Raw genomic sequence first — 27,386 nt, forward strand, 5'->3', positions numbered from 1 at the left:
ATTAATATAGATTCACATTTTTCCGTTGACGGAGAGGCATCAGTGACTGGATATTTATATTTGTGACTAAGATCTATAATTAATCGGTTGAATAAAAAGAAATAAAAAAACTGTAAATTTAAACATCAGTTTCCTCTCCTCTTTTTTTCATTTTCCTAACACTTTATAGATGCTCTCAGTGTGCATGTTGGAGTTGTCTTTATTAGCATGTCCTATTATTTCGTGTTTGATTGGAATAGAATAGTTTGCACCACGTATTTGCCTTTCCTAAAATGTGCTTTCTCTTTTTCAGAATACTTTACCGTTGTGGTACTTCAGTTTTTGCCCTTTGCAGCATTTACCAGTTGTTTTGCCTCTTGGCACTTGATAATGTGCATGGTTATTAGATTCTGTCACTTTTTACCGCTGGGCTCATATACATGTGTCCTATGTGCATCACCTGACTCTCAAGAAAAGAAAAGTAACATTTTTTGTCCTTGTTGCGCCTCTTCAGGTGAATCTGTCTCTGTCATCAAACACACGGATCCTATCCCTGACCCCAGAGCTGTGAACCAGGACAAGAAGAACATGCTCTTTTCTGTAAGTAAATGCATCAGCCATTGACAGCCATGCGTTGGCATGGTGCCATATACTAATCTTTGACAACCCTTTCCATTGAAAATGGAGCATTGTGAAGATATGTTGGGGAAGTATTGAATACACTGAAATGTTCAGTATTTGCAGAGGTTCTGCTGCAGTTGAGCACTGAACTCAGAGGCCCCTCTCACTAATCATTTCTCCTGGGTACACATGCTTTAATTTACTGCCCTCCAGTGGCAGAACCCTGAACTACTTTTTAAAAGGTATAAAACTAACAGTGCTACTGTGCATGGTTGTGTGTTTGGCAGCCTGGGTCCTGAACGATACTACGCTGCAGAGCCACCACATACCTGTACATTTTTGTACCCACTGCACGAGGACCTTTTTGAGATTTGATGTTTTCCTGTTGTTGGCAGTTCATAAAGATCCTTTTTTAGGTCTCGCCCTGCGATTGCAGGCCAAAGGCCTGCTGTCGCAGAGCGAGACTATTGCAATCATTCTCGCTTTCAAGGACTGAAAGGGAGAGGACAAGAGACTGGCACGCGCATGCAGCAGCAGCCTGCCGGGATCAGGTCGCGCGCGCTCCGATTCCGGCAGGCTGTTCACAACACGTGCAAACACACATACCGCCCCCCCCCGCCCCTGCCCCCGCCGAGCATACACACACGCACGCACACACATACACAGAGAACCCCCCCCTACACACACATCCCCTACCTTGTCTCGGCGTCTTCGAGCTCCCTTACCCCCGCTCCTCTGGTGCACGCGCACCACTGGTTTCGATTCCCGCGTCGGCTCAGTGTTCAAGTGTTTATTTCAACAGCCAATCAGGAGGCAGAACTCCTTGAAGCTATGCTCCCTCTTTGGTCCGCCATCATTTTAACTGCACGGTGCGTCGTGCACCCCAGCAAAAACGGCAGCATCGAGTCATGCTTGTCTGTAAAGGGATGGATTCCCCGCGCCTCCGGAGGACCGGTCTGCTGACTGTCCTGCTAGGACAAGGTGAGCGACTCTTAAGATTTAGTCTCAGTGCTTACTTTGAAGAAATAAATCACAAGGGCAGGTTTCGTAGGAGTGCCAAGTTGGTGCTGTCGAATGGTTAGATAACACGTTAACTGTGTATTTTCTTCCACTTCCCTAAGTCTCCTCTATTTATCTCACTTTTGCATGTTTCTCTCGGTTTCTGCTTTCAACGTTCGTCACTGTGCTCCTATCTTTTTTGAGTCCCCTTTTGTCTCCCTTTTCTTTTTTGCTTGTGGCCAAATTAGGCTGAAAAAGAAGCTAATGGCAGTTGTTCCCAAAATCGAGTGCCGGTTCCACCACCTGCAAGTTCCTGCATAAATGAAGCACCAGTATTTCTTAAAGTTAGGGATTCCACAGCCGACTTGAGGTTTAAGCAGAGTGAAGGGGCCTCAATGGAGAAACCGAGCTGTGTTTTAAAGCATTACTTTTATTGGGAGCCTCGAATGTGAAGTCAAGTACGTGGTTTCGCAAAGCACGTAGGCATTGAAAGTTAACTGCAGTTTGAAGTTAGATTCCTTCCTGTAGCCAGAGCTGCGTTATCAAAAACGTGAGTCAGCAAGCCCCGTTATATTTTAAATAGTCGTACCTAAGACCATTTACCCATTGGAAAAAGTTATCAGCTCTGTGTTTTTGCTTTACATTCTGGTACTCTCAGTTCTGTTGTGATCATGGCTACAAGTGTTACATTGCAAAGAAAAGAATCTGGGGCTCCCCGGCGTAGATGGTAGCATAGGTTTACTTATGAACTTCCAAGTATTGTTAAAGGTGTACCACAGGTGTGGTACGAGGATTGGTTTCTTCCATCACAGGCTGGACACTCATCTTCAGGCACGTTTGTGCGTGTCAGAAAAACCGCAATCTTCTGTGTGCACAATATGCAGTTCTGTATATGCTGCGGTCTGGTGTCCTTGGTGAGCAAAGCTACAGCACACCGAATATTGCTAGAGGGGAAAGTTCAGTGAGAACGGCAACACGTATATCACACCTGCACATGCCCTATATCAAGATTGGTAAGATAATGTTTACGGGCATTCAGTCCCAGATGTTAACAACCTAGTGCATTCTGGGTAGTGTAGTTCAGATTAATTTCGTCTGAAATAGTACCTCAATAGAATGCTGTGTAAAAGAAAGGCCAAAACCATTGCACTATCTGGTTACTTGCATTTAGGAGGGTTCTGCTTACTTTGTAGTACGAAAGACAGTACAAATAACACATTTCATAACAAAAGTGTAGTCTTATTTAACCCTAACCCAGGATAAAACTAGGACCACTATGCCTAGAATTCTAAGGAAACACAAAGACTCGACTTCCACTTCGTGTCTGATCCCCTGAAGAGCTGCATTGGTAATATTCCTGTGTGGCTGCTGAAGTAGGTATGTGCATATTGTTGAAGCACAACCTGAAATGATTTTACATTTTCGTAGAGTCGCTCCCCGCAATATGTAGTGCCATTATCCATTTCCATATGAGAAAAATTAAACCACTATGGTGCAATATTTTTCTACTTTGCATCAGCTTTTGCTGTCAGTGTTTTTGCTAGTACCAATTCGGCAACAACGCAGCACAACTTCAGCATCACTGCAGCACATCGTCAACAACAGCGCTCCATCAGCACAACACCAAATCAGCATCACTCTGCACCACCTGAGCGCCAGCTTAGCACCACCACCAAAGCATGACAGCACAACCTCAGGGTCACTCAGCGTCACCTGAGCACCACCTCAGCATCTGCACAGTACCGTCTCAGCACCACTTCATCAGTGCACCACCACCAGCCCATCCCAGACTCTGCATCAGCGCAGCGCCACCTCAGCATCAGCCCACCACCTCAGCATCAGCGCACCACCACCAGCCCATCCCAGACTCTGCATCAGCGCAGCGCCACCTCAGCATCAGCCCACCACCTCAGCATCAGCGCAGCAGCACCTCAACATCAGCACAGCCCCACCTCCGCATCAATTCAGCACCAATGCAGCACCACTTCAGCATCGGCACTACTGCCGCATCAGCACAGTATCATCCCAGAACAGCACCAACTCCGCACCGCTAGAGCACCAGTGCAGCACCACCACCTCAGCTTGTATTTTATTCTACTGTACTTTACTTTTATACATTATTGTCACCTGGTCTGTGCATGTTGGGTGGTCTTCTGCGATTGTGAGCTGCATACAATACCCATTACCGGGTTCTGACTACTAGTTTTGACTGAGCATTTCTAGAAGTTTAAACCTACAGGTTTTATCTCTTATGCTGTCTCCACCTCGCATTCCTTTCTGTCCGTGTCACTCCCTCTCTTCCGATTTCACCCTTCTCTCCATTTCACTTTCCTGTCCTGCTAACTCCACCCTCTACTTCACCCCACCCCACTCTCTTCTCTCCTTACAACTCTCTCTCCATCTTAGCCACCTGTTTCCGTACGTCCCTACACTTTCTCCACTTCCCTTTAATTTACCTCTCACCTCACCCTCCTCTTTCCACCTTTTCATACTTTTTCGCTCTCCTAACCTCGGGATCTTCTCGCTGTGGCTCAAGTTACTCTGACTAGAATTCACACTTCTATTCCCACCTCACTCTTCTCTCTCCACTTAGCCCATCTCTCTCTTCCTAACCTTTTCTCTGTTCATCGCCCTCCTCTCACTCTTCTCTGTCCAATTTGCCCTCCTCTCTCCCCATCACAGTTATCCTTTTGTTCTCACTACCCTCCGTCTTGCCTCCTCCTTATTAACCCAATTACCCTCTCATCTCTCTGCTCCGCCATCACGTCTCCTCACCTCACCCTTCTCTCTGTTATCAGTTTAGGACATAAATAGAACAAGTACAATAATCAGGGCTTCTGGAATTATGCAACAGGGGAGGACTAAATTATGCAGAGGGGTTGACCAAATTGTACTGTGTAATGCAGGGTAGTATTACTTCACTATTGTGTCATTTTTTGCACGTTATCCCTCTGTGTATAAATGTTTCTCCCCAGTAGTGACAAGTAAACCTATGTGAAGGGCCTTCCACTGTGCAACACATCACCGCATTTTTAGTAACATTTGATCCTTTTATGAGTTTTTTTGTTAAAAATTTCAAATGATGCTGTAGATGATGGATTATGTAGCTAATGTATCAAATCCATAAATATCTGGAAAATGCGGCTGCACAATCACATAAGTCCAGTGGCCCTGGATGTAATCAATTTATGTCTATTCATATGACAACATGAGAGAATTTGTTGGTAGAGAATAAATGCAGTCACTAGTAACCCAACGTGGAGTATGTTCTTTAAGTTCCTTCTATTTATGTTAGAGTTCCGCCTTCTGCGAGTACTTGGGGAGAATGAGAGTAGGCAGAACAGAGGCAGCACATATTTCCCGTGCTTTTCTTTAGACTATAGGCACTTTCACTGCTCCTTCCCATTCTGTATTTTGTGTTGTATTAGTGAAACTTCACTTAAGAGTAAAAACCTTGCCATCGTCAGAATGTTATTGCTTAATATACAGCTGTAAGCAGGGCCACTGGAAATATGCGATTCTGAGGGTACAGAATTTTCCGCATAATTAGAGATTTGCAATATTTTTCACATAGTTCATTATCTGCTACATACTTTGCTGATGTTAGGAGAAAAAATTTTGTGGTTCAAACTGATCACAATAGGAACAGTAAAGATACATGAGGAGAAAATTAAAAGTGTGCAAATTACAAAAGCAAATGTATAACAGCTGTGAGCCCGTGCCTAAGGTGCATCATCAGAGCTGTGTGAATAATAACTGCGTCAGCCCCGTGCGTGAGGTGCATCATCAGAGCTGTGTGAATAATCACAGCTGTGAGCCCGTGCCTAAGGTGCATCATCAGAGCTGTGTGAATAATAACTGCGTAAGCCCCCGTGCGTGAGGTGCATCATCAGAGCTGTGTGAATAATAACAGCTGTGAGCCCGTGCCGGAGGTGCATCATCAGAGCTGTGTGAATAATAACAGCTGTGAGCCCGTGCGTGAGGTGCATCATCAGAGCTGTGTAAATAATAACTGCATCAGCCCCGTGCGTGAGGTGCATCTTCAGAGCTGTGTGAATAATAACAGATGTGAGCAACAGCATACTCTTGCACACACTCTCACTGCTCACCAATTCAAAGTTTGCAAAAAAATGTATGCAACGCATTGTCATACACAATGCCAATAACTCAAACTTTAATGCTGCGAGACCTATTGCATTGTAAATGCTTGTCTTTCGTTCAGTTGCTGCATTCCCTCAGTACTGGGTACCTTTCTTTGCTCAACACCATGTGTATTTTTTTCTTTCATATTTGCAGCCTTTAATCTTGCAACAACTACTGCCGAGCTGTGTGCAATTTCCCTGCGGGAAGCAGTTGAGAACCTTCCCTCTTGAAAGGGAAGTAGAAACTGTCTGTGTCTTTGAACAATAAGAAATATTCTGTTGAAGAGACTTTATGGCAGGCAGAAGGGCTAAACCGAGTGACAAAGACCACAGACCAGTGTTCAATTCTGCACTGTTAGAGTTCACATCTTCGAAGGAGAAGGGCCATTAGAGGAAGTACTATGTATTTCTACTTAATTACTCCAATGCAGTTTTAGACTCTCGTTACGAGCTCTGTTTGAGCAGGAATCATCCAACACATTGCTGTTGTGACTTATGGCAGAGTTTAGGAGTGCTTAATGATATGCTCTGGAGTTGAGTCATGTGAGTTTCCACCCTGCCCTCATCTGGCTCCGAGGATGCTGTTTATTCGAGGCCCCTCAGCCAATCAAGGGCGTTCCAAGCGCACATCCTTTCATTGTCTCCATACAGCAGCAATCCTGGATATGAGACTGCTTCAAAGAGCTGCTACTGCAGAGAGCAGAGCACCCCACAGCACCCTGGCAGCTCCCTTCAGGGCAGACTGGAACTGCAGTATGGTAGGGAGAGATGGTCCTCTTGGCCTTCTGTATATCCACTGTGTCAAACTCTGGTCCACAGCGCGAGGGTTTCAGTAACCAGGGTTTACCTGAAGTGTAAATGCCAATCAATGCCCCTGATCATTTTCTATAACATTGGTTCCACCCCTGGAGACAATTCTCCTGGCAACTCATTGATGACACTTTGACACATCATGAAGTTGCTTGTCCTTCTAGTTTATGGTCGCAGTGGATGCCACAGAGATTGGCCTTGGTGGCTGTTCTTGCCCAGCTTGGAGTGGTCCATGTTCCAGACTCAAGCAGACAGTTGGCATCTATTAATTTGAGTAAAGGTTATTTAATCTGAGTTTGAAAGATTCCCACATTTCTTAATTTGAACGGAGTACTGATCGAGATGGGCATCAAACTGATCTGCCAGGCAACACTTCTGTGTTCATTCCCCATATGTCTCGCGCCTTACAATTATGGTGAAATAATATATAGCAGAATTTATTTGTAAAGTAATGTATTGGGTGGGTTGTCACAGATTGTTCAGGTAGTTATGCGGTAAGGAAGACTCTGGACCCTGCTGGCCATGAGTGTTAAGGAGTGAATTAAACATCTCCAGGGTTAATACCCATCGTGTGTACCGCTTTGCTGTCCTCAATAAGATACGACAGTATGACCAATCCACACTTTTCATACTTAAATTCCCATTCACTCATTCAGCAATCCTCATCTATTGATTTAATTGTTAGCTAACATGTGTACTGCTCTGGGACGGTTAATCTAGAGAAGAGCCTACTCGTGGAGTTGGCTGGAACACCTTTGTCTTTTTGGTTATGATCCTAGGTGGTCCTTATTACTCCCAGATGCTGACTTCTGACCAAGAGTGAACAATTTAACTGTGACTTTAAGTGACAGAATAAACTTTGAGGAACATTAATATTTCACATAACATCATATCAGAACTTGCATCACAGCACACCTCCGGGAACTTTACAGGCTCCCGTTTCGCAAACGCTCACAATTGAAACTCCTCACACACAACTTCAAGGCACTTCATAGCTCAGCCCCCCTCCCTTAACAGTAGCATCCCTTCCACCAATCATCTAGACACCTCCGCTTTGCAGGATTCCTACTCGCACACATCCCAACCATACACAGAACCAGATCAGTAGGACAGGCATTCTTTTGCATTGCTCCTAAAGCATGGAATGACCTCCCACTCCACCCCAGAGCTTCCTCTCCTCTTCTTGAATTTCCAAGAAGCTGTGGACCCGGCTTTTCAATTAAGCAACCTACCATAGGCAGGGTTAGGCACCGATATCTGCGCAGCTTCAGCATACAGTTGCGGATTCGATTACATTTTAGGAATACACATAACCACTATTAAAATACATTGAATTTGTGGGCCTGTAGCTTGGAACACTTGATGTGGACTTTTTTGTGAAAACCAGGATCCAAAATCGTTTAAATTTTCTATTGAGAGATCCCTATTTGTTAAATGGCAATTATATGTTTTCGTAGATATCACTTGCAGGAGGTTAGTTGTCTGTGACCCTATGTATTTCTGATTTAGCCATTAAAAATCAATGCAGAGACCCTTTGGGGGTTTCATCCAACAACTGAACGCATTAGTGTGGATGCTTTTTGCTTGCTCCCAATGACTTAACTTGGGGAGCAGGCATTTAACAAAGGTGAGTATATTCCTCCCTGAGATAAACCAATTTTGATCCAGGTGCACCAGTGTACTAATCACTTGGGTCATCACCTTTCCCTATATCTTGCAGTCAGTATTGAGCAATGAGAGAGGCCGGTAGTATTTCATTTCCAAGGGATCACAATCTAGTTTGGGTAAAACAGTTATCAACGCTTGCCTCATTATGAGGGGTAGGTGTCCGGTGCACTTAGCTTCCTTAAGCACCAAGAGGATTTTTTGAGCGAATTTCGTTTTGTAGATTGCATAGAACTATGCAGGGAGTCCATCAGTCCACGGGATCTTAGGACATGCCGAGTGATCTATTGATGTGCTACCTCCGCTATAAGGAGCGGGCCTTGAAGGGTAGCTCTCTGCAAAGGGTCTAGGACATTCTTTCCGCTGCATCAGAAGCCATGTAGAGTGCTGCGTAAACTGCCTCAAATACTACATTAATATTTCCCTGTGAGGAAGTTATGTCAACAGCTTGCAAACTGATAGTTTCTACAAGTGCTCAAAAGGTGTCCCATCAGAGGAACTTTGTGAGAAGTCAACCCGCTTTATCCCCTTCTGCATGCTGTCGGGCAACATATTCCTTGTAGTCTATTTACCACAGTGGGTTTGTCAATGTAGTACGCTTGCGTCGCAGGTTGGAAAGTTCATTCTATCTTCCGACTCCACCACCTTGCCTTACCTCCTCTGCCCTGATTCAATGTTCCAATACATGTTTTATGCCATACGATGTCTTGATGCATAGCCCTCGAATTACCACCTTAAAGGTATCTCACTCAACGCCCCTCTCGGGCGCCTTACCTTGACTCTCAGTAAAGTATTGATCTATGTGTCCCCAATAGTTTCCCTATATGGGGTATCTAACCAGGCATGGGTATTTAGTCTCTATGTGGGTATGCATGTGCAGCGCCTGCTCCAACCCACCACCATTTTGAGAGTGCTGTGGTTTGATAGGTTCCGGCTCAGGTACTCAGCGTCCTGAAAATTGGCTGACATTGCCTCGTTGCATACCAATATATCGATTCTCATGTGAAGATGGTGTACAGGATAAAAGTAAGAGTATTCCACACTATCAGAAAGCAGTGTTCTCTACACATCCTGGAGTTGCCTGTCTGTGATCCTTGTGCTGAAGAAGCGTGATGTCTCTAGACGGTTCACGCTGAACACTTGGTTGTCAGCCTGTTCCACTGAACTTCAGGTATGCAGTTAAAATCCCCACCCCATATACACGGAACCATTAAGTCTAATACCAGTCTGGGGGTAAGGGCATCCGGTAACTACTGTAGGTTGCTGTTAGGAGCGTACACTACTACCAGCGCCAATGGGCCTCCATCTAGTTTCCCCTTGACCACCAAGAGCGTTCTTCTTTATCAGTGAATGTGCTACGAATTACTAGAGGGACCGAAGACAAGACGCATATTATATAGGCATGACATATACAGAGTAGTTCATGCCTACTACTAGTCCCATCCACTTTTAGGACAGTTTCCGGAGTTCTAGGGAGGCCAAATGTGTCTCTTGTATGTATGCCATGTGCATCCCATTGTGCTTTAAGTAGGTATGGATATTATGCCATTTTGTGGGTGTGGCCATACCACGCACATTCCAGGTTAAAATAGTGTACCTATGTGGTTCCCTCCCCTGAGTGTTCATCATAGTATGTGGCGGTGTATTTTCCAGAGATGGCTTTGCACAGAGCTGTCACCCCAGAGTGGTTTCATCTGCACATGATGTGGCCTGCAACATATGCCCATAAACGTAAACAACTGTATAACATCCAACTCCCCTCCCCAGTTTCAGCCCACAACAGTGAGGCAACTGAATCATCTCCTACCCATAAGAGGCGTCCAGTCGATCTATTCCGGTCATGAAGGGTAGGCCCAGCCCTGCCAACGTACAGCTGAGGTACCTCCCCTGTGTCCCATTACATTCGGTATACTCCATGTCTCCCCTCCGTTGAAGGGCTATAGTTCGTGGCCCCTACCCCCTTTTTCCTGCCCCCCATGCCACTGGCCAACCAAATCATGTTCAATATGTAAAGGATATGACAGTTTTCAAATCAGATGATCCGGTCTAAGGTCAACGGGTGATGTCTGGTCTGATTCTTAGCCCCACCTCCGCTTCCTCTACCTGTTCATTGATGAATCGCAGCGGGGAGTCCCTGGGGTTTTGGGATGGAGCTGCGTTGATGTGACCTTGCTGTTTGAGCTCCTCCACCATCATGGCATGTTTCTTGGTTGCCTGTGCTTGGGACGGTTTACCCCTTACGGCCCTGCGTGGTTTGCGCTGTACCTTCAGCCGCTCCCATCCATTGTGCAGCACTGGTTGATTGTCAATTTTTACCCCGTTCACACTCTCCAGCTAGTCACATGTCTCTGACGGCGATGTGAAAAAGAGTATTTTCTAGTCCAACACTTGGAGTTTAGCTGGGAGCATAATTGAGTATTTGATGCCAAGTTGCCGGAGCTATCATTGACAGCGAGGAAGGACTCAGTGTCTTTGAACCTCCTTCATGTGGTCCAGGAATATATGTACAGTCCCTTTGTCCACCAGACACAGACCTTCGCTTCTTGAGACCTGCAAAATGGGGGCCCTGTCCCAGTAATTGAACAGTTTTGCCACCACTGGTCTGGGGGGCCCCAGTTGGGGGTTTTCTGTAAGGTATTCTGTGTGCCTGTTTAATGGAGGAAACATGTGATATCTTTCCTCCAGTCTTCAAGGTACAGCTCCATACTAGGGCCTTCTGATCCCTCTGGTAGGCCTGTGATGCACACATTATTGCTCTAGAAGCTGCCTTCTGCAATGTCTGCTTTCACTTCCAGGGTGGCCACAGCTCTCCTCTGTTCCTGTCACTGGGTGTGCTTTTCTGTTACAGTTGGTTGTATAGTTGCCAGCATGGATTTCGTAAAGTCTACACGGTCTACAAGCTTTTTATGGTCCACGTACAAAAGCCCCATCTCAGTTATTAAAGCATCTAGTTTAGACTCCAGTGTCTTTTTCACATTCTTAATCCCCTCCAGGAGCATCTCAAACTGCATTGAGAGGGTCTGAAGTGTCTGTTTTTCTGCATTTGTCCCCATTGCTTGTGCTGGGCTAGGACAGTGTGTTGAAGTCTCTGCACCTGTCTTTGGGCACTTCGGTATCACCGTGCTGTGTGGCAGTGTAATATCCGAGTGAATGGCAAAGGCTCAGGGTCAGAGTCACAACTTGATCTAGTAGGTGCTCACCACCTTCCTCTGGGGATCTGCATGCAGCCCCCTGGTTTACATACCAGGTCCGCCATGCAGCTTACCCTTGTAGTAGTCTCTCCCCAGTCGCTTGGGCTGTTCAGTGGAGATCCTCTGCCTCGTCCAGAGGTATGTAGTCCAGCAGGGGGCAGCCACCAAGGCTGGTGTCCCCCCAAGACATTTTGTGCCTGATATCACCTTTCACCCTAAAGCCGGGCCGGGAATAACTTACCGTATGCAGGATGTTTTCTGAGGCCTCATTTGCCTCCTTCACATTTCCTCTGGTTTTCTGCTTTGTGCCACACTGGGCCTGCGTTCAGATGGTGGGGGCTCCGCAGCAGCTGGTCATCAGTTGGGATAGTGCCAAGTGTGTCAGAATTAAAACGCCACTGACCTGCTGGGTCGTCCAGCGGGGATGATGGAAGGCTGTAAGTTCTTCCAGTCCTTTAAACCCTGCCACACAAGGAGTATTGAATGCTCACTGCTTTGCATTGGAGCGCACCAGGAAAAAGGGGAATGGGAGAAAACAACTAAGGCTGCGAAGAGCGGAACAGCTCGGGTCCAGAAAACCTCTGGGACAACGTTCATCACCAGGGTGCTTAGGGAACAACGGCCTCAATGGAAAAGCCTTTTGTGCAAGAAAGGAGAGAAAGATTAGAAACATATACATACACACAAGCTCATTCTTATAACTCACACCCCTCTGTTCGAGTGAACTTGCATTCCTTTAGGGGATGAAACACCGTAAATGGGCTAATCAGCATAACATGTGATGACCTCTTCTCCAAGAACGGGTGAGGCAGTACAATACAGGAATCCCCCAACAAAGGACCTATGACCATTGCTCTCCACCAGGAGAGTCCGCTGCGAAGGTACAGTGTAACACGCCCCAGCAAAAAAGTAAAAAATAAAGGTAAAGAAAAAGCACTAACTGAATACAAGTGTCAATGACTCTCTGTTCACTCACAGGGGCTCAAAGATGCAGGTTGCCATGATGTGGTGACCAGCGATACAAGAACACGTTGTCCCGGTACTGTTCCTATCACCCCTGAAGGCAGGACAAGAGGAGCTGGCTGAGAAGCCGGAGCAAGCTGAATGAAACAGCCCCCACAAGGACTGAAAGACTCGGCTCACAACGCTGGGGTCGGAAATAAGGGCCGCGGCATGAGAGACGTGGTTAAGTTACAGCGCTGAACACATATTCCGGATGGTCGGGCAATGGGACGAAATCCCAGGCAATGGCAAGACGTCTAAGGGGAGTCTTCGATACACAGAAGGAGGATTCAAAAGTCCAATTGTCAAGCACCGGGTCGAAGGAGCATATATCCTGCCCTCCATTAACTTCTGATCATGGGAATCTCTTCTTGTGACAGCCCCCAGGACTACCGGTACATGTACTTTAACATGTACACATGTCTTCCAGCCATTCTGCATTGATGTAAGGAAGGAAGAGTCAGATGCCGTGTTCTCCTTACGTGCATGACCTTCCCACCTGACACCACCATGACAGCCCCCGCCAAGGCTGTCATCTCAGTGGTCTGCCTGGTTTAGAAGGGAACCAATTAGGAAAGCATCTTAGCAAGAGAGGACAATGGAGGTTTAGGGCAGGCTCCCAAGTTCTCTCCTCTGGACCGTATCCCTTCCACTTTATCAGATAGAGGACCCGACCCCTAACAAGCTAAGGGCCACATGAATCAAACTTTGTAATTGCGATTCCTAAATTGCAATTTTTAAGCAATCGTAATTGCTTATGCATGTAGGAGTCGCAAAAAAATAGTGATTCCTACACATTCCTTAATTGTGACTCGCAAATTGCGAATCGCAATTAAGGAGATGCTTCTCATTCACACCTATGGGCCTAGAGGCCCATAGGAATGAATGGGAATTGCATGCGCAATTTGCAAGTACCAAATAGGTACTCGCAAATTGCGCGTGAAATTTCAAGAGTGCAAGGGTGCCAAAGGTACACGCTGATGCATCCCTGAAATTGCTATGCTACCACATGTTACACACACACACACACACACACACACACACACACACACACACACACACACACACACACACACACACACACATGCCCCAAGGGCATGTATGTGTGCAACATGGAACTTTGAAAGATGCACTTTTGTGCATTCCAAATCGCAAAATGCTTGGGGGTTATGCATTGTATTTAGGGAATCGCAATTTGCCTCCAGCAAAGATCTACTGTCCAAGGGAAAGGTTTCCACATAGGTGTCTCCTGCTCAGACAAAGAGCCGGTGATAATGATGGAAAACGGATACTGTGGAGTAGATTTAACTGCAAGAGCTGCTTGATTCCGTCTAGGTCTCACTCAGTGTGAACAATGATTTAAGGATTGGGACTGCTGATCCGTTGAAATACCACTGTGGTGGAACACTCACCTGTGGATATACTAGTGAACTTACTGGAAGTATTGACATTCCGTCGTTAGCCAGTCCTCTCCCATGTATCACCTCCCAAAGGAGTTACAGGTTACTGCATGTCCAGGCTGTTTATTGCATGTGGTTGCTAGTATGGGAGTGGATAGTTTACATCACTCCGAGACCTCATCTGGAACCCCGCCACGCCCTGAACCCACATATTGAGTGACAGTCCACAGTCTGCACCTTTTTATCACATGATGGCAAATGCAAGGTCTTGTAGCTGCATAGTCTAGAAGGATGGCGAGGGGGCAGATATGATGCATTCATTTAATCACTGTGTAGGGTAAATAAAGTAGAGGTCCGTTTTCAATAGAAAGGGGCATAACTAAGACAAGAGGCCAAGAAATGCTTGTTGAGGAAATGTTAGGAGATTGTCTACGGGTAGAGAGGTAAATAAATGGAATTACCTACTGGTGGAGAGGGCCAGACAATATTAACATGGCGAGCAGAATAGGTGCAGACGGAGGTGAAAAAACATCAAGGGTTAGGAAAACAGCTAAAAAACAGGCAAACTATATGTGCCCACTTTGTTTCATCTGCCAGGCAGAGTGGCTGGAGGTCTGGCACTAGTGTTGTATGCCCACACTCTTAAAGGAGTGCGACAAGCAGGAGCATTAGACTGAGGGACATTAGATGTGTTCTTCTGCCTTGGTTGAGTGAAGTTAGGGTGAAAGTTGCTAATAACCCCACTAACACACCCTGTTGGGCATTAATAGCTGTCAGAGTGCTCCAGTTACTTACCGATAATCTTCAACTCCTACTCTTCCCTGTTCCAGTCCAAAATTTGCCACCCTCCCTTCCCTTGGGTGTTGATTGTTTTTTTTTCCCCGCTGGAGTTTTATATAGCGCAAACTAGACCCGAAGATATCCGGTATCAGAGTGCTTTACATGAGCACCAGTTTTGTTACAGATGGACACATTAATTTTCTTTCTTAGGCACGAGGAGATTAAGTGATTTTCCCAGAATCCCAGGATGTTGAGTGTTGATGCAGAGACTCAAACCCCGTTCCCCACCTTCGAGGTCAACCGCTCGGCCATGTTGGGGGAAGTATTTTGATTTGGCTAGGGAATAATATCTGCTAGGACAGTGGTTCCCAAACTGTGCACCGTGGCTCCCCGGGGAGCCGTCAAGTCTAGCCAGGGGAGCCGCGCATCAAGCACTTTAATGCATTTAACGTTGAAGGGGTTGTTGGCTTCAGTTAAACTAATTAGACTTAATCATATGATGTTGATGATTTTTAAGTGACATGGCTAAAACTGTAAACGTAGTGGTTAATTGATGGCATCTCGAGAGAGATAACCTCCATATTTCACTGGATCCCCACATTCCAACACTCCCAAAGTAGGCAGAAGATGCCTGATTTATTTTGTTAGTCTTAATAGTTTCATTTTTTTCCAAATGCATTTTACACCAATGCAAGTTATCAGGAAAGTACAGTTGCCTGTCTATTAAACACACTAAGTATTATCAAATATTGACATTTTTACTTGAATCATAGGTACTTCCAGTACACATTTCTTTCATTACACACACTTCCCATACAGGCCAGCTCTCTCTTTGAACACAGGGAAGTAAAATGCCATACATGGCATAATGCCAACATTTGAAGCAAGGAAGAGGGACTTTTAAAAAACAAATCTGAGGAATTAATTTTACTTACTTGCATTGATTTGAGGCAATTTTAGGGAGGAGATGGCAAAAATAAAGCTGCTTGTGGTTTAAAAATGAGTCACCATGCTGAGACAGGAGTGTTGGCACGTATGACATGGGTAGAAATGGAAGTGCATGCAAATATTCTTCAAGCGCAGAAACACTTTGGCAATTAGGCCTACATGCATAGGGGTGCTATCTAGCACTGTAAGTTGGATAACAAAATGTAAGATGCTACTCTAAAAAAGACATGGGCAAAGAAGTGTAACTAGGAATATTTTATTAGGGGCGCTGCCTTAGTAATGCAAAACACCCTGTGTATATGATTATAATACATTCATCAACTTCATTCCAATTATTTTCAGGGAGAAAAATGCAAGTACTCCTGAGGCTGGGCTTACACTCCCATGCCCTCCCAAAAAGTAACAGTGGGGAGCCACGGGCAATGGCCAATGGGTCAAGGGAGCCGCGGGTCAAAAAAGCTTGGGAACCACTGTGCTAGGAGATAGGATCTCACATATAAAGACTGGATCGGGGAAGATGGACCAGGAAGTAATGGCCTTTCCTCAATTATGTGCCCTGACCTTTGGCTTTTCCGCATAACTGCAGGACGTGCAATCGACAGGAATTAACACACTCAGCAGAAAGTGTTAGCTAACTAAGGTTTTTGTCCTAATTTGAGGGCGACAGCCCTGAAGTCATACTAATCCCTGTATTTTCGTATATATTCTGACCACCCACTTGGAAGGACTTTTTTTATAAAGCACTTTTTATTTAAGTTAACTAATTTGGTCACTGGCCACCAGTGCCACTGGGCTTTCGTTTCCATGTTCGCTCCAGGCTTTAACAGTCATGAAATTGGAAGCCCCTTCTGGGCAGCGAAAACTGAATGACATAACCGAGCCTGTGTTTACGTTCTGAATAACTTCTGATCTATGTAATGCTTATTATTAGGGACACATTTTAACGAGAGCAGGTTTTTTTCAACGTCTGGCCTGGAACTCCGTGAAAACAAACATGCCTGGAGTCACTGAGGGCTGAGGGGGGCGTCTGTCGGACCGTGTACATGTCCCACTGTGGAGTTGCGGTTCCCCGTTTTGTAAGGTGGTGAGTGACGAATCCAGGCCTTCCATTTGAATGCATAGTCATATCGTGGTCTCGAGCTTAAAAAATCTAGTGTGCAGTGTTCTGAATTTCCATAAGCTGCTCCCTTCCCCTGTGCTACAGCAGAGATGCCTTTCAATGGCGGACGGTGCTAATTTATTGAATTACAAGGTACATTAGCGGGGACAGTTTGGGATTTAAGGATATGGCTAAAGTTCTAGTAGAGGAAAAAAAGAAGTTATCGAGAGAAAGAACCCCGTTTTCTTACCAGGTATAGCTTCTGTGGTCTGGGGCAAAAGTACGGAGTTTGTGTTTTCCATGATAGTTGAAATTCTAGCAAATTAACATCAATATTGCCTAAAACCATTTTCTGTCAGGGCTTTCTGAAGTTTGCTGCACTGCTCCTAAATGGGTGTTACAGCCAGAAATTTATTTTTACAAAAAACGTACATTTCTTAGTTCTGTTTTATTTCCAGTTTCGTTTGCTTTAACCTTTCTGCAAACACTGAGCTCCATTTACAAATATTGCTATGCGGTCAGTTTTACCCTACACCCGATTTTTTTTGTAATTTACTCCTAAGTGTCCAGCCGTGAGTCACTAACCTCGCTGAAACGGCATTGTAAAATGGACTCCTGGTTAGTAGTTTGCTCTAGTTTTTTTCTTAGCTGAGTTCTTCTTGTGCATTTGCCTTTTATTAAAAGAGGCCATGAACTTTGTTTCGTAAAAGCTGTAAAAATCATATCACTTTATAAGGATGTCGTCACCACAGAGCTCAAGTTGTCTCAAGTCAGCTGTGAGTAGCTCAGCCAGTCCTGATATTAACTGCAAGTCTGAGCCAGGACTGAATCAACTACTCCAAGGTGAGAAGGCACAACTTTGAAACTTTATGCCTGTTTCACTAAAACAGGCTGCTGGAAGGCAGAACTCTGCTAAATTAAGATTGTTGTACATTTGGGGTAGATTTCAACACTTTGGGAGATTCAACAAAGAGTACTTATGACAGTTTTAGACTCACATGAGTCCCCCAGCTTCACTAACCCCTAGATGCATCAAGCATCCATTTTGCGATTTCCTATTAGCGAAAAATAAGGATTCGCTAATAAGGAATAGCAAAATGCTATGCATGAAGAAATTGCTTAATACATAGCGATTTCTTAAAATTCCTTAATTGCAAATTGCAAATTGCGATTCGCAATTAAGGAAAACCTCCCCATTCATTCCTATGGGCCTACAGGCCCATAGGAATGAATGGGAAGACATTTTCAATTTGCGAATCGCAATTACGAATCGCAAATTGAGAATGCGATTTCAAGGGTGCAGGGGTGTCCAAAGGACACCCTGTTGCACCCCTGAAATTGTTCTGTGCACATATGTTGCGCACACACATGCCCTTAGGGCTTGTGTGTGCGAAACATGAGAAGAACTTCATGGTAATTTGCAAGCCCTATTAGCGAAATCTCTATTTTTTAAACTTTAATGCATTGCATTTAAGGAATCTCAATTTGAGATTCCTTAAATTGCGATTTTTGCATTTGGGATGATGCATCACAAATGCAAAAATACTGGTCGCAAAGGGGCAGATTCTGAGCATCTGCACCTTTGCGAGCGGTTTTTAGCTTCATTCATCTGGGCCCTAATCTACTACTCACTGAAAGGGGAACAAGGACGCTCCTGTGATTAGACAAAAACAAACTCAAAGGGAGCGTGGCCTTCCATTTTGCCACCGTAAATCACAGTACAAAACCAGACTTAATTTGGGGTCTGAATACAAAGTGATCTTATACAAAAAGTTTTTTTTTCAACTCTTTTCTTCTTATTTTTGGAAGATATCCTGGCCCGCCGATAGTGTTTCACGACATCAAAATAGCTTCCTCAGGACCAAACCTAACATGTGTTTCACGACAACAAAGTCGCTTCCTCAGGGCAAGTACGTAAACTAAACAAAGTGAACAAACTTGTTCATTTAATCATAAGGTCAGAACAGACAATGAGGAAAACAAAATTCATAATGGAAAATAGGCCGTAAATTCAAAGAAACAAAACAAAATAATATCAATAAAAATAACGGTATATACCTCCTAAAACAGTTATAATCGCAATTTTTATCAACATAAGACTGTACTAGAAATAGAACTAAACGTACCAAAAAAGAAACACCCACATCACAATGTAAAAAGTGTGCCCATCCACAGTCAAACGATCACCGCTAGAAAAGGTACCCAAGTCCTCCGTACCTTTTTAGTGGTGAGCCCTTATTATACATGTTTTAGGTTTAAAGTATTTTATTGAAGCAGGGTGGGGTAGGACACAAAGGGGCAGGGAACAGGTGAACCACAAGATCCGCGCACCAATGCGCATCATACAGCCAGTACAGTAATGCAGGTACAATTTTGCAAGAGGCTCCATCCGACTCGGGAGCATAGCTTTCGCACCTGTGGGCACGGACAGACGACGAGGGGAGGGGGGGGGGGGGGGGTAAAAGGGGAGGGAGGGGCGGGAAGGGGGGGAGAGAAAAAAATCAGGAGGGAGGGGACAAAAGAGAGAACGAATGAAAAAGGGGGGGAGGGAAAGAAAAAAAAAAAAAGGGGGGGGAAAGGAGGGGAAGGGAAGAGAGAAAAAGAAGGAAGGGGGGGGGGAGGGGTGAAGGGAGGAGAAGCAACCCCGCTCCAAAAACCTACCTAACCAAACCGAACCCCCAACTACCATACCCCAACCCACCCCCTGTACTGTGCCAGTATCTACAGTCTCCACTACTGTGAACTCTCCATGAATCTCTACTATACAATACCGACCCCACCCAATCAAGCAGGCGGGTTCGGTGGCGGCGTCAGTCTCAACAACCGAAGATATCTAGGGGAGGTGATCTCTCGAAACTCGGAACATAACAGGCTATGAAAGGGCTCCCACAATTCCTCAAAGGTATCAGTATCCCCCAGGGCCACTAAGGACATCTTCTCCATTCCAAGAACGTGCCATAATCTGTGCAGCCAACCAACTACAGAGGGAAGTGTTGTAGTGCGCCAGTGTATGAGAATATTCTGCACCGCTGATCCCAGCGCTATTGCGATCTGTCTACCCCTCTTAGACCTAAGGGGATACATCAACCCATTCGGCAACCCCAGCAGGACATAGGCCGGGAATCTAGGCAGTTCTATCCCAAAGCATTTGTCCACCTCGCTCAGGACCTCTTCCCAGTAAGGAGCCAGCAGGGGGCATTCCCATAGTATGTGTGTTAGTGTACCAGTGTTGCCACAGTTGCGCAAGCACGTCCCCGGTATCGCCCTGTCCATCTCGTGCAGTTTCTCCGGAGTGCGGTACCAGTAGGTCGAGATTTTAGTAAAAGTCTCTGTAAGACCCGTGTGGTAGGCCGAGTGGCGCGCGCGGTAGGAGATGTGGTCCCATTCTTTACGACTCAGCTCGCGCCCGAGCTCTCGCTCCCATCGTTCCCGACCGGGGTTGTGAATGTGAAATGAGGGGGGCTGCAGCATTCTATACAGGTCTGAGATCAGTTTAGGGTCCGACGTGCGAGTAATTAACCAACGCTCATACTCCGTGATTTCCCGGTGTGCCGCGTCGCGCACTTGGGGTTGTAATGCCCAGTGGCGCGCCTGCATGTATCGCATGCGCTCCGTTTCGGGGAGGCCATAATCCCTCCTCAAGTCCTGGAAGGAGACAACCCCCTCAGGGGAGTACAAGTGGTACAGAGTGCAGCAGCGGGCCACCCTCCAGCGCTCATAGGCACCCTGTTCCATCCCCGGGCCGAAGTCCGGATTGCCAATGAGCGGCGTAAAGGGAGAGGGGAAGGTAGTTAGCTCGCATCTGGCAGCCACCGAGTCCCACGTCTGGAGTGGGACCCGCGTTACCAAAGACGCGTAAAGATTGGGGGGCCGATGGGCTCGCCTCAAGAATGGCACTTCCTGCAACGTCCTACCCGCCACCGCCTGATCCTGGAACAACCAATGTTTATCAGACTCCCACCGGCTCCATTCCACGAGATATCGGAGCTGAGCGGCCTGGAAATATTTCCGCAAGTCCGGTATCCCCAGCCCTCCGGATTCCGGTGACAGCATAGCGATGCCCCTCTTGATCCTCGGCCTGCGTCCCTGCCACACGAACCGTGCAATGGCAGTCTGAGTCTCCGCAAGCCACCCCGCAGGGGGCTGGAGCGGTAACGCTCTGAAGAGGTAAAGCACCTGAGGCAGGAGGGTCATCTTCACCGCGGCCACCCTACCCAGTAGCGACAGCGTGCCCTTATCCCACCGGCCCAGTTCCTCCCTGATTTTCGTGCCTAGAGCTGCGTAAGTGGCCGTAACCATCTCCGGGAGGGAGGGCGCCAGCAGGATCCCCAAGTACGGGATCCGGTCCTTGGACCAGCTCAGAGGGTAAAGCCTCCGCAGTTCCACTCTAGTGGCAGCAGTAAGCGAGATGTCTAGGGCGGCTGACTTACTCAGGTTCACCTTGAAGCCCGCCACGCCAGCGAATAAGTTCAGTTCCTCCACACAGGCCGGCAGCGATCTCCGCGGGTCATCCAGCGTCAGAATGACATCATCCGCGTACAGGCTGATCGCATGACGAAACCCACCCATCTGGACGCCGATAATGTCAGGGTTCTGCCTAACCCTCTGGGCAAATGGCTCCATGTACAAGGCAAAGAGCAAAGGGGAGAGCGGACACCCCTGTCTCGTGCCCCGCTCGATGGGGAAGGGTCGAGAGCTGCCGCCGTTCACACGTACCACCGCAGATGGGAACCGGTAGCAATTGAAAATCAGATGACGGAACTTCTCCCCTATCCCAAATTTGCTCAGGACTTTCTCAAGGTAGGGCCAGTGCACCCTGTCAAAAGCCTTCTCCGCGTCTATAGACAGGAGCATCCTCTCTCCAGGGATTCTGGAAGCCTTCTCGAGAATGTGTGTCACCCGTTTCGTGTTATCTACCGTTTGCCTACCGGGCACGAAGCCTGCTTGGTCCGAATCAACCATGCCGGGGAGGTGCAACGCCAGGCGTACAGCTAAGATACTGGTGAACACCTTCAAATCAGTGTTCAGCAGCGAAATGGGACGATAGGACCCGCAGGCAGTCCTGTCCTTGCCCGGCTTAGGGATCACTGAAACCGTGGCCTGGAGAAATTCGGAGGGAATTGCTCCCGGTTCTGCGAAGGAGTTAAAGAGGCGAGTCAGCAGAGGCGCCAGCTCCTGACAGAAGGTTTTGTAAAACAGCGGGATAAAGCCATCCGGTCCCGGGGCCTTGCCCAGTTTGAGCCGGGATATCGCCGTGACCACCTCCTCGATACGTATGTCACGCTCCAGATACTGAGCCTGATCCTGTGTCAGCGACGGGAGCGGGACCGAGTCCAGATAGTCCTCCTCCGCCTGGGCCGAAGAGGGCTCCCCGGAGTAGAGGTCAGCATAAAAGCCGCGGAAGACGTCCGCTATGTGCTCATCGGTCGTGACTCCGCCTCCGGTCGGGTCCAACAGTTCCTTCACTCGGTGCTGCTGGTGCTGCACCCTGAGTTTGTTAGCCGGTAGCCGCCCACACCGATCGCCCCCTGTGTAATATTTATGCTTCAGGCGAAGCACCGCGTACTCCGCTCGATCTGTGTCAAGGGCCGCCAGGAGCTTCCGCGCCGCCTTCAGTTGCCTCCACACCCTGGGGGCCCCCGTCCTATGATGAACCTGCTCCAGCTCCCTCACCTGCCGGGTGAGCTAATCTCTCTTGAGTTGTCGGTCCCTATTCTCGGCTGCGGAAATCGCGATAAATTCGCCTCGGAGCACGGCCTTTAGGGCTGCCCACTGCATCGCGCGGGAAGTGTCCCCATTATCGTTCACGGTCTGAAAAGCCAAAATGGCCGCCCTGATCTGATCTACCACCGACCGCTTATGCAAAAGCGTGTCTCGGAGCCTCCACACCCCCCTCGGCCGAGCCATCGGTGGAAGAGTAAAAACGCCCTCCACCGGAGCGTGGTCAGAAAGAGAGAGGACCCCCATGTCCGCATTCGAAGCCAAAAGGAGCAGTGGGCCCGACACTAGGAGATGGTCTAAGCGTGCATAAGATCTATGGGCGTGTGAGAAGTAAGAGTATGCACGGGTGGTGGGGTGGAGGCGGCGCCACATGTCATGCAGGTCTAGCTCCTCAAGTCGAGTTCGGATCGAGCCCGAGAGCTCACCCAACTGATGGCGCCGCTGCACAGACCTATCCAGCGCCGCGTCCAAAACCAGGTTCAAATCACCCCCCAACACTATGTGCCTATCAGAGGTGAATGCAACGTCGTCCAAAGCCTTGTGTAAGAATTGGTCCTGATGATCATTGGGGCAATAAACGGTGCCTACAGTCAGTGCTAAGCCCCCCACCTTAATCCTGTATACTAGAAGTCTCCCTCTCTGTTCAGCCACCTTGCTCACGACCTCGCCCCTGAACCCCCTAGAAAACAAGATTGCCACCCCTGCCGTCTTGGAGGTGCTAGAGGAGAAGAGCTGTGTGGGGAACTTGGGGGTACGCATCCGCGAGCAATCCTTAGCCAGCAAATGGGTCTCCTGCAACAGGCAGATATCCGCTTGTGAGTTTTCCAACAGGGACAACACTGCCCGCCGCTTAACCGGATTATTCAGCCCTTTCACATTGAGAGTAAGCACCTTAAGAGCCATCAAAGAGGGAGTTCAAGGAGCACATATCAAGGAGCAAAGCCCCGCCAGCAAACACAGAAGACCCCCTTCGAGGCCTCAAAACAGAGCAACTTTGAATCACCCACTGGCACAGTACAGTCCCCGAACCCCAACACCCCACAACCAAAAAACCCCCCCCTGCCCCTACACCACCAAATCTACACCACCCCCCGCTACTGGCCCCCCCTCTAGGTCCCGAAATCAAAACATCTGCCCGCCCGCCCCAACCCCTTTCCTCGCTTCTCAAACTTTTCAAAAAAGACATTGTCCCAGTCCGGCCCGGAACGGGCAAGGCCGTGGTAAGTCAACCTAGTGGACGTCCAGCCACCACCTCCAGCACTCGCCCTTCCTCCCAGCCCACCCCCCGGATCCCCGCACCTGCAATAAGAATGAGCTAAAGTAGACTCCCCCCGGAGTGAGTTCAGGCCGTCAAGGCCACTTCGCCATTCGCCGCCACTCTGGAGGCCTCCTGGATGGCCGCCGCCATTTCTGCCCGGATTGCAGGCGAGCCCGGGCGCTCCGCCGGAGGTGAGGCCCCCCCCCCCAGCTTGCTGCCATCCGTCACGAGTGCTGCGCCTCCTCCGCGGGGCCGGGGTATCTGTGTCCGATGCAGTGAGGCCCAACACCGCGCAGACATCCTGGAGGGACCGAAGCTGATGCAAGACGCCGTTCCACCTAAAGATCAGACGGAAGGGGTGCCCCCAGGAGTACTGTGTCTCATGCTCTCGAAGGAAGTCCGTGGCGATCTTGAAGGATTTCCTCTTCTGTAGCGTGACTGTGGATAAGTCCTGAAACAGGGTCACAGGGTGGTCCCGGAATCGGAAAGGTTGCTGCCCTCGTGCCTCGCAGAGGATCCGCTCCTTCAAGGGAAAGTTCGGGAGAAAGGCCAAAATGTCCGGAGCGGGCGCCGTGGCTCTGCGGGGGCTACCCACCCGATGTGCCCGGTCAATGCGAATCCGAAAGTCCTCTGACTCTCCCAGGATCGCACGGAAGAGGGCCACCAGATATGCGGTCACGTCTTCACCCTCCTCACCAGACGGCACACCGCGGACCCGTATGTTGTTCCGCCTGGACCGATTTTCAAGGTCCTCGGCGTGGGCCTGTAACTCAATCTGCTGCTCCCGTAGTCGCAGGACCTCCTGCTGCAGATGGGTGATCTCCTCATCCCTGGAATGACCGGCCTCCTCCACTGTGTTCACACGGTCCCCTAGGGAGTCCATCTCTCTTCTCACTTCGCGGACCTCCCCGGCCACCTCACGCTTGAGCGTTTGAAAGTCCTCCCGAAGGGAGCTAAACAGCGACTCGAGAAATGATCTCGTCACCGGGGGCTCTCCACCGTCCGCCCCCCTGGTTGGTGCTGGGGAAGTCGCGGCAGGCTGGGCACCTCCGCTGCGTAGGGCGCCCCGGCCCAGCATTTCCGGCAAGGTCCGGTCGCCCCGTCGCTGCCCCCTGGCATTCGACATTGTAGATCAATAACGGACACTGAGGCTCACTGGACAGCAAAGAAAGCAGCTATATGCCAGCCGGGAGCAGCCCACACCAAGAGCACCAGGAGGGCCGAGCTGCCCGGCCGAGCTTCACAAAATGGCCGCTCAGTAGTGTCGAGGGGACAACGCCCAAGATGGAGACCCTCTCTCCTTCTTCGATCTGAGATCCAGAAATCCGGCCAGTGGGCTAAGTCACAGTGCAACGTTCGCCGGGGTCCACTGCTTCAGGGAAAGATCCTCCCCGGGAGACTCGTTCCAAAGTCCCGCACAGATAACCAGCCGAGGCGATCACTTCCAGCGGGCCTCCTCTAGCCACGGGCTGGCGTAGTGAGGCGATGCCGACTCCGCCTCCGCACCGCACCTCCGCTCCGTTCCGCTCCGTACAGCCGCCGTCGGACAACTCCGGGCCGCTCGCGGAGCCGTCGCCGACTCCCACTCCGACAGCTCATGCACCGCTGCGGGCTTCACACCTCGGAGGCCGGTCGCTCCGTCGCGCTCCGAGGGTTGGGAGACTCGCGGCTTCCAGCTCTCACTCGGGCCGTTCAGCGGGCTCCGACCTGGGCTTTACCGGCCAAAATCTCATCCCCGACAGCGCAAACCAGGCTCAGCAGGCTCTCTACACCTCCACCGTGAGCACCAGGCTCAGTTGCCGCTTGATCCGGGGGGGAATCAGCGGTTCCAAGCGGTGCAGGAATTCAGGGGTCCGGGAGCTCTCGGCAAGTGCGACCGCTCAGCCCGCCATCTTGGCCACGCCCCCATTATACATGTTTTAGCATCATTCTAACGTTGGTAATATTTTGTTTGTTTCTTTGAATTATATATATTTTCCTTTATGAATTTGGTTTGTTCTGACCTTAAGATAACAATAATAAGTTTGTTCACTTTGGTAAGTTTACGTATTTGCCCTGAGGAAGCAACTTAATAAAATATTGGACTAGAAAGCTTTTTGTGCAAGGTCACTTTATCTTCAGACCTTAAATTAAGTCTGCTTCACAAAAACTACTGATGTGAATTTTTCACTGGGCAAAATATTCGCTGTAGTAAATAATCCTGAAAACAGCACTTACCCATGCAACTTTTATTTTTTCTCCAGAGGGAAAATACTGCCAATGAACACCTTCCAATACAGAAATATGGGGGTTATCACTTCTATTTCTAACCCTGGAAAGATATTCCTGCCTTTCATGGGATTACATTTTTATGCCTTTCCATGGCAGGACAATACCTTGGAAGATATGAATACCTTCAAATATATAGGTTTAGAGATGAGCACTGTGTTTTCTGTGATACCAACCACAGAATGTCTCCTATCCAGCCCCAACCCCTAAGTTTACAATGAGGGCAATGCACGAGTCTAAAATTTCACAAATTCTGATTCTGCAATCCAGGAGGTAAAATTGACCATGTCAAATTACTTTTTTGTTCTCTTGGGTTCCACTTAGGTGTGCACAAATACCTATGAATCGCGCCCTCTTTATTTATTTAAGCCTGACAGATGAAGAAGATTGGCAAAAGCACTGGTAGGGCTGTTGTATTTTGCAGATGAGTGATGAGACAACATGATTGGATTGTGATGTTTGTTTTATTGAAGTTGTCCCCACCGTCTCATCAGCCTCAAATTTGGAAAAGTGGTTTTCAGTGTCCATTTGTTCTGCCATTTGCCAAGACTGATACCTAGGGATAAGTTCCCTATAAGGTCTACAGTGACCATTCAGTCTGCCCACTGTTTATGCTTTGCCTTTTCTACTTGGTCTCCTCCTTTGCCCTGCATGTTGAATTAATGTACTGTTTTTACCTCCAACGCCTATGATTGGGATCTGTTCCATCCTTCCGCTATCCAATCTTAAATAAAATGCTGTCTAATGTTGTACCTGAGCTCTCAATTCATGTACCTCACATCATAGATAGTTTCATATCCAAGTGCCAAACATGCTCCTCTTGGCCCATGCAAGGCAAAATTTTATTCCACATGTGTCCTGTTTTCAGGAGACCCACTGAATCCTTACTTAGGTTCTCTTTGTTAATGTTCATGTTATGGGGCATTTGTACAAGCGCGTGGCTACTCCAGGGAGTGTCCCGGCGCTAAGGAAAAAAGAAAAGAGACCCTGGAAAGAGAAACACCGATAATTCACCACTCCTACCTGGATCCCATTATTGATGAAACAGCCAGGTCTTAAGTTGGCATCTGTTACATTCTTGTTTTCATTTTGATGTATTTTCCTTTAAGGGTTAAACCTGTCACATGCTCTTGCATGAGCTCCTGTATGAGCCATAGCATGAGACATGTTGCCACTCAAAACAGGTTCCACATTCCAGTGGAGTCAGGTGGCCTATGTACTGTATTGTTAAAGTCAGTTGATAGCTTGCGACTGCTCTGCCTGTACTGGATGTTCGTGCTGCATTAAAACCCTTCATGATCTACAACTGTTTCCTGGAATTATCTTACAGCATCTGAAGCTCAAGAGCTCAGTTTCTTGTCTCGAGGATAGAGGTAGCGAGTTCCATAGGCTACTCACTACCACCTGGAAGGAGCGCCCCCCCTTCCTCAACCTACAGAATTTAGTTATTAACAACAAATGTTGGTAAAATGACCTCAAGATCCTAGCTGGAATGTAAGGAAT

At 47.9% G+C, this 27,386-nt stretch overlaps 1 protein-coding gene across 4 annotated transcripts in view; it reads left to right on the forward strand.

Moving 5' to 3' along the window:
* ATP2A3 (ATPase sarcoplasmic/endoplasmic reticulum Ca2+ transporting 3) overlaps positions 1–27,386 on the forward strand; it is a 504,701-nt gene that overhangs the window by 270,201 nt on the left and 207,114 nt on the right. For all 4 annotated transcript variants that reach the window (XM_086954808.1, XM_086954806.1, XM_086954807.1 and 1 more), the window contains one exon: positions 494–579. In XM_086954808.1, coding sequence (XP_086810934.1) covers positions 494–579 — 86 coding nt within the window. The remainder of the gene's footprint in view (positions 1–493; positions 580–27,386) is intronic.

The sequence above is a fragment of the Lissotriton vulgaris genome, chromosome 2_1, assembly GCF_964263255.1.
Source record: "Lissotriton vulgaris chromosome 2_1, aLisVul1.2, whole genome shotgun sequence".
Classification (NCBI taxonomy): Eukaryota; Metazoa; Chordata; class Amphibia; order Caudata; family Salamandridae; genus Lissotriton; species Lissotriton vulgaris.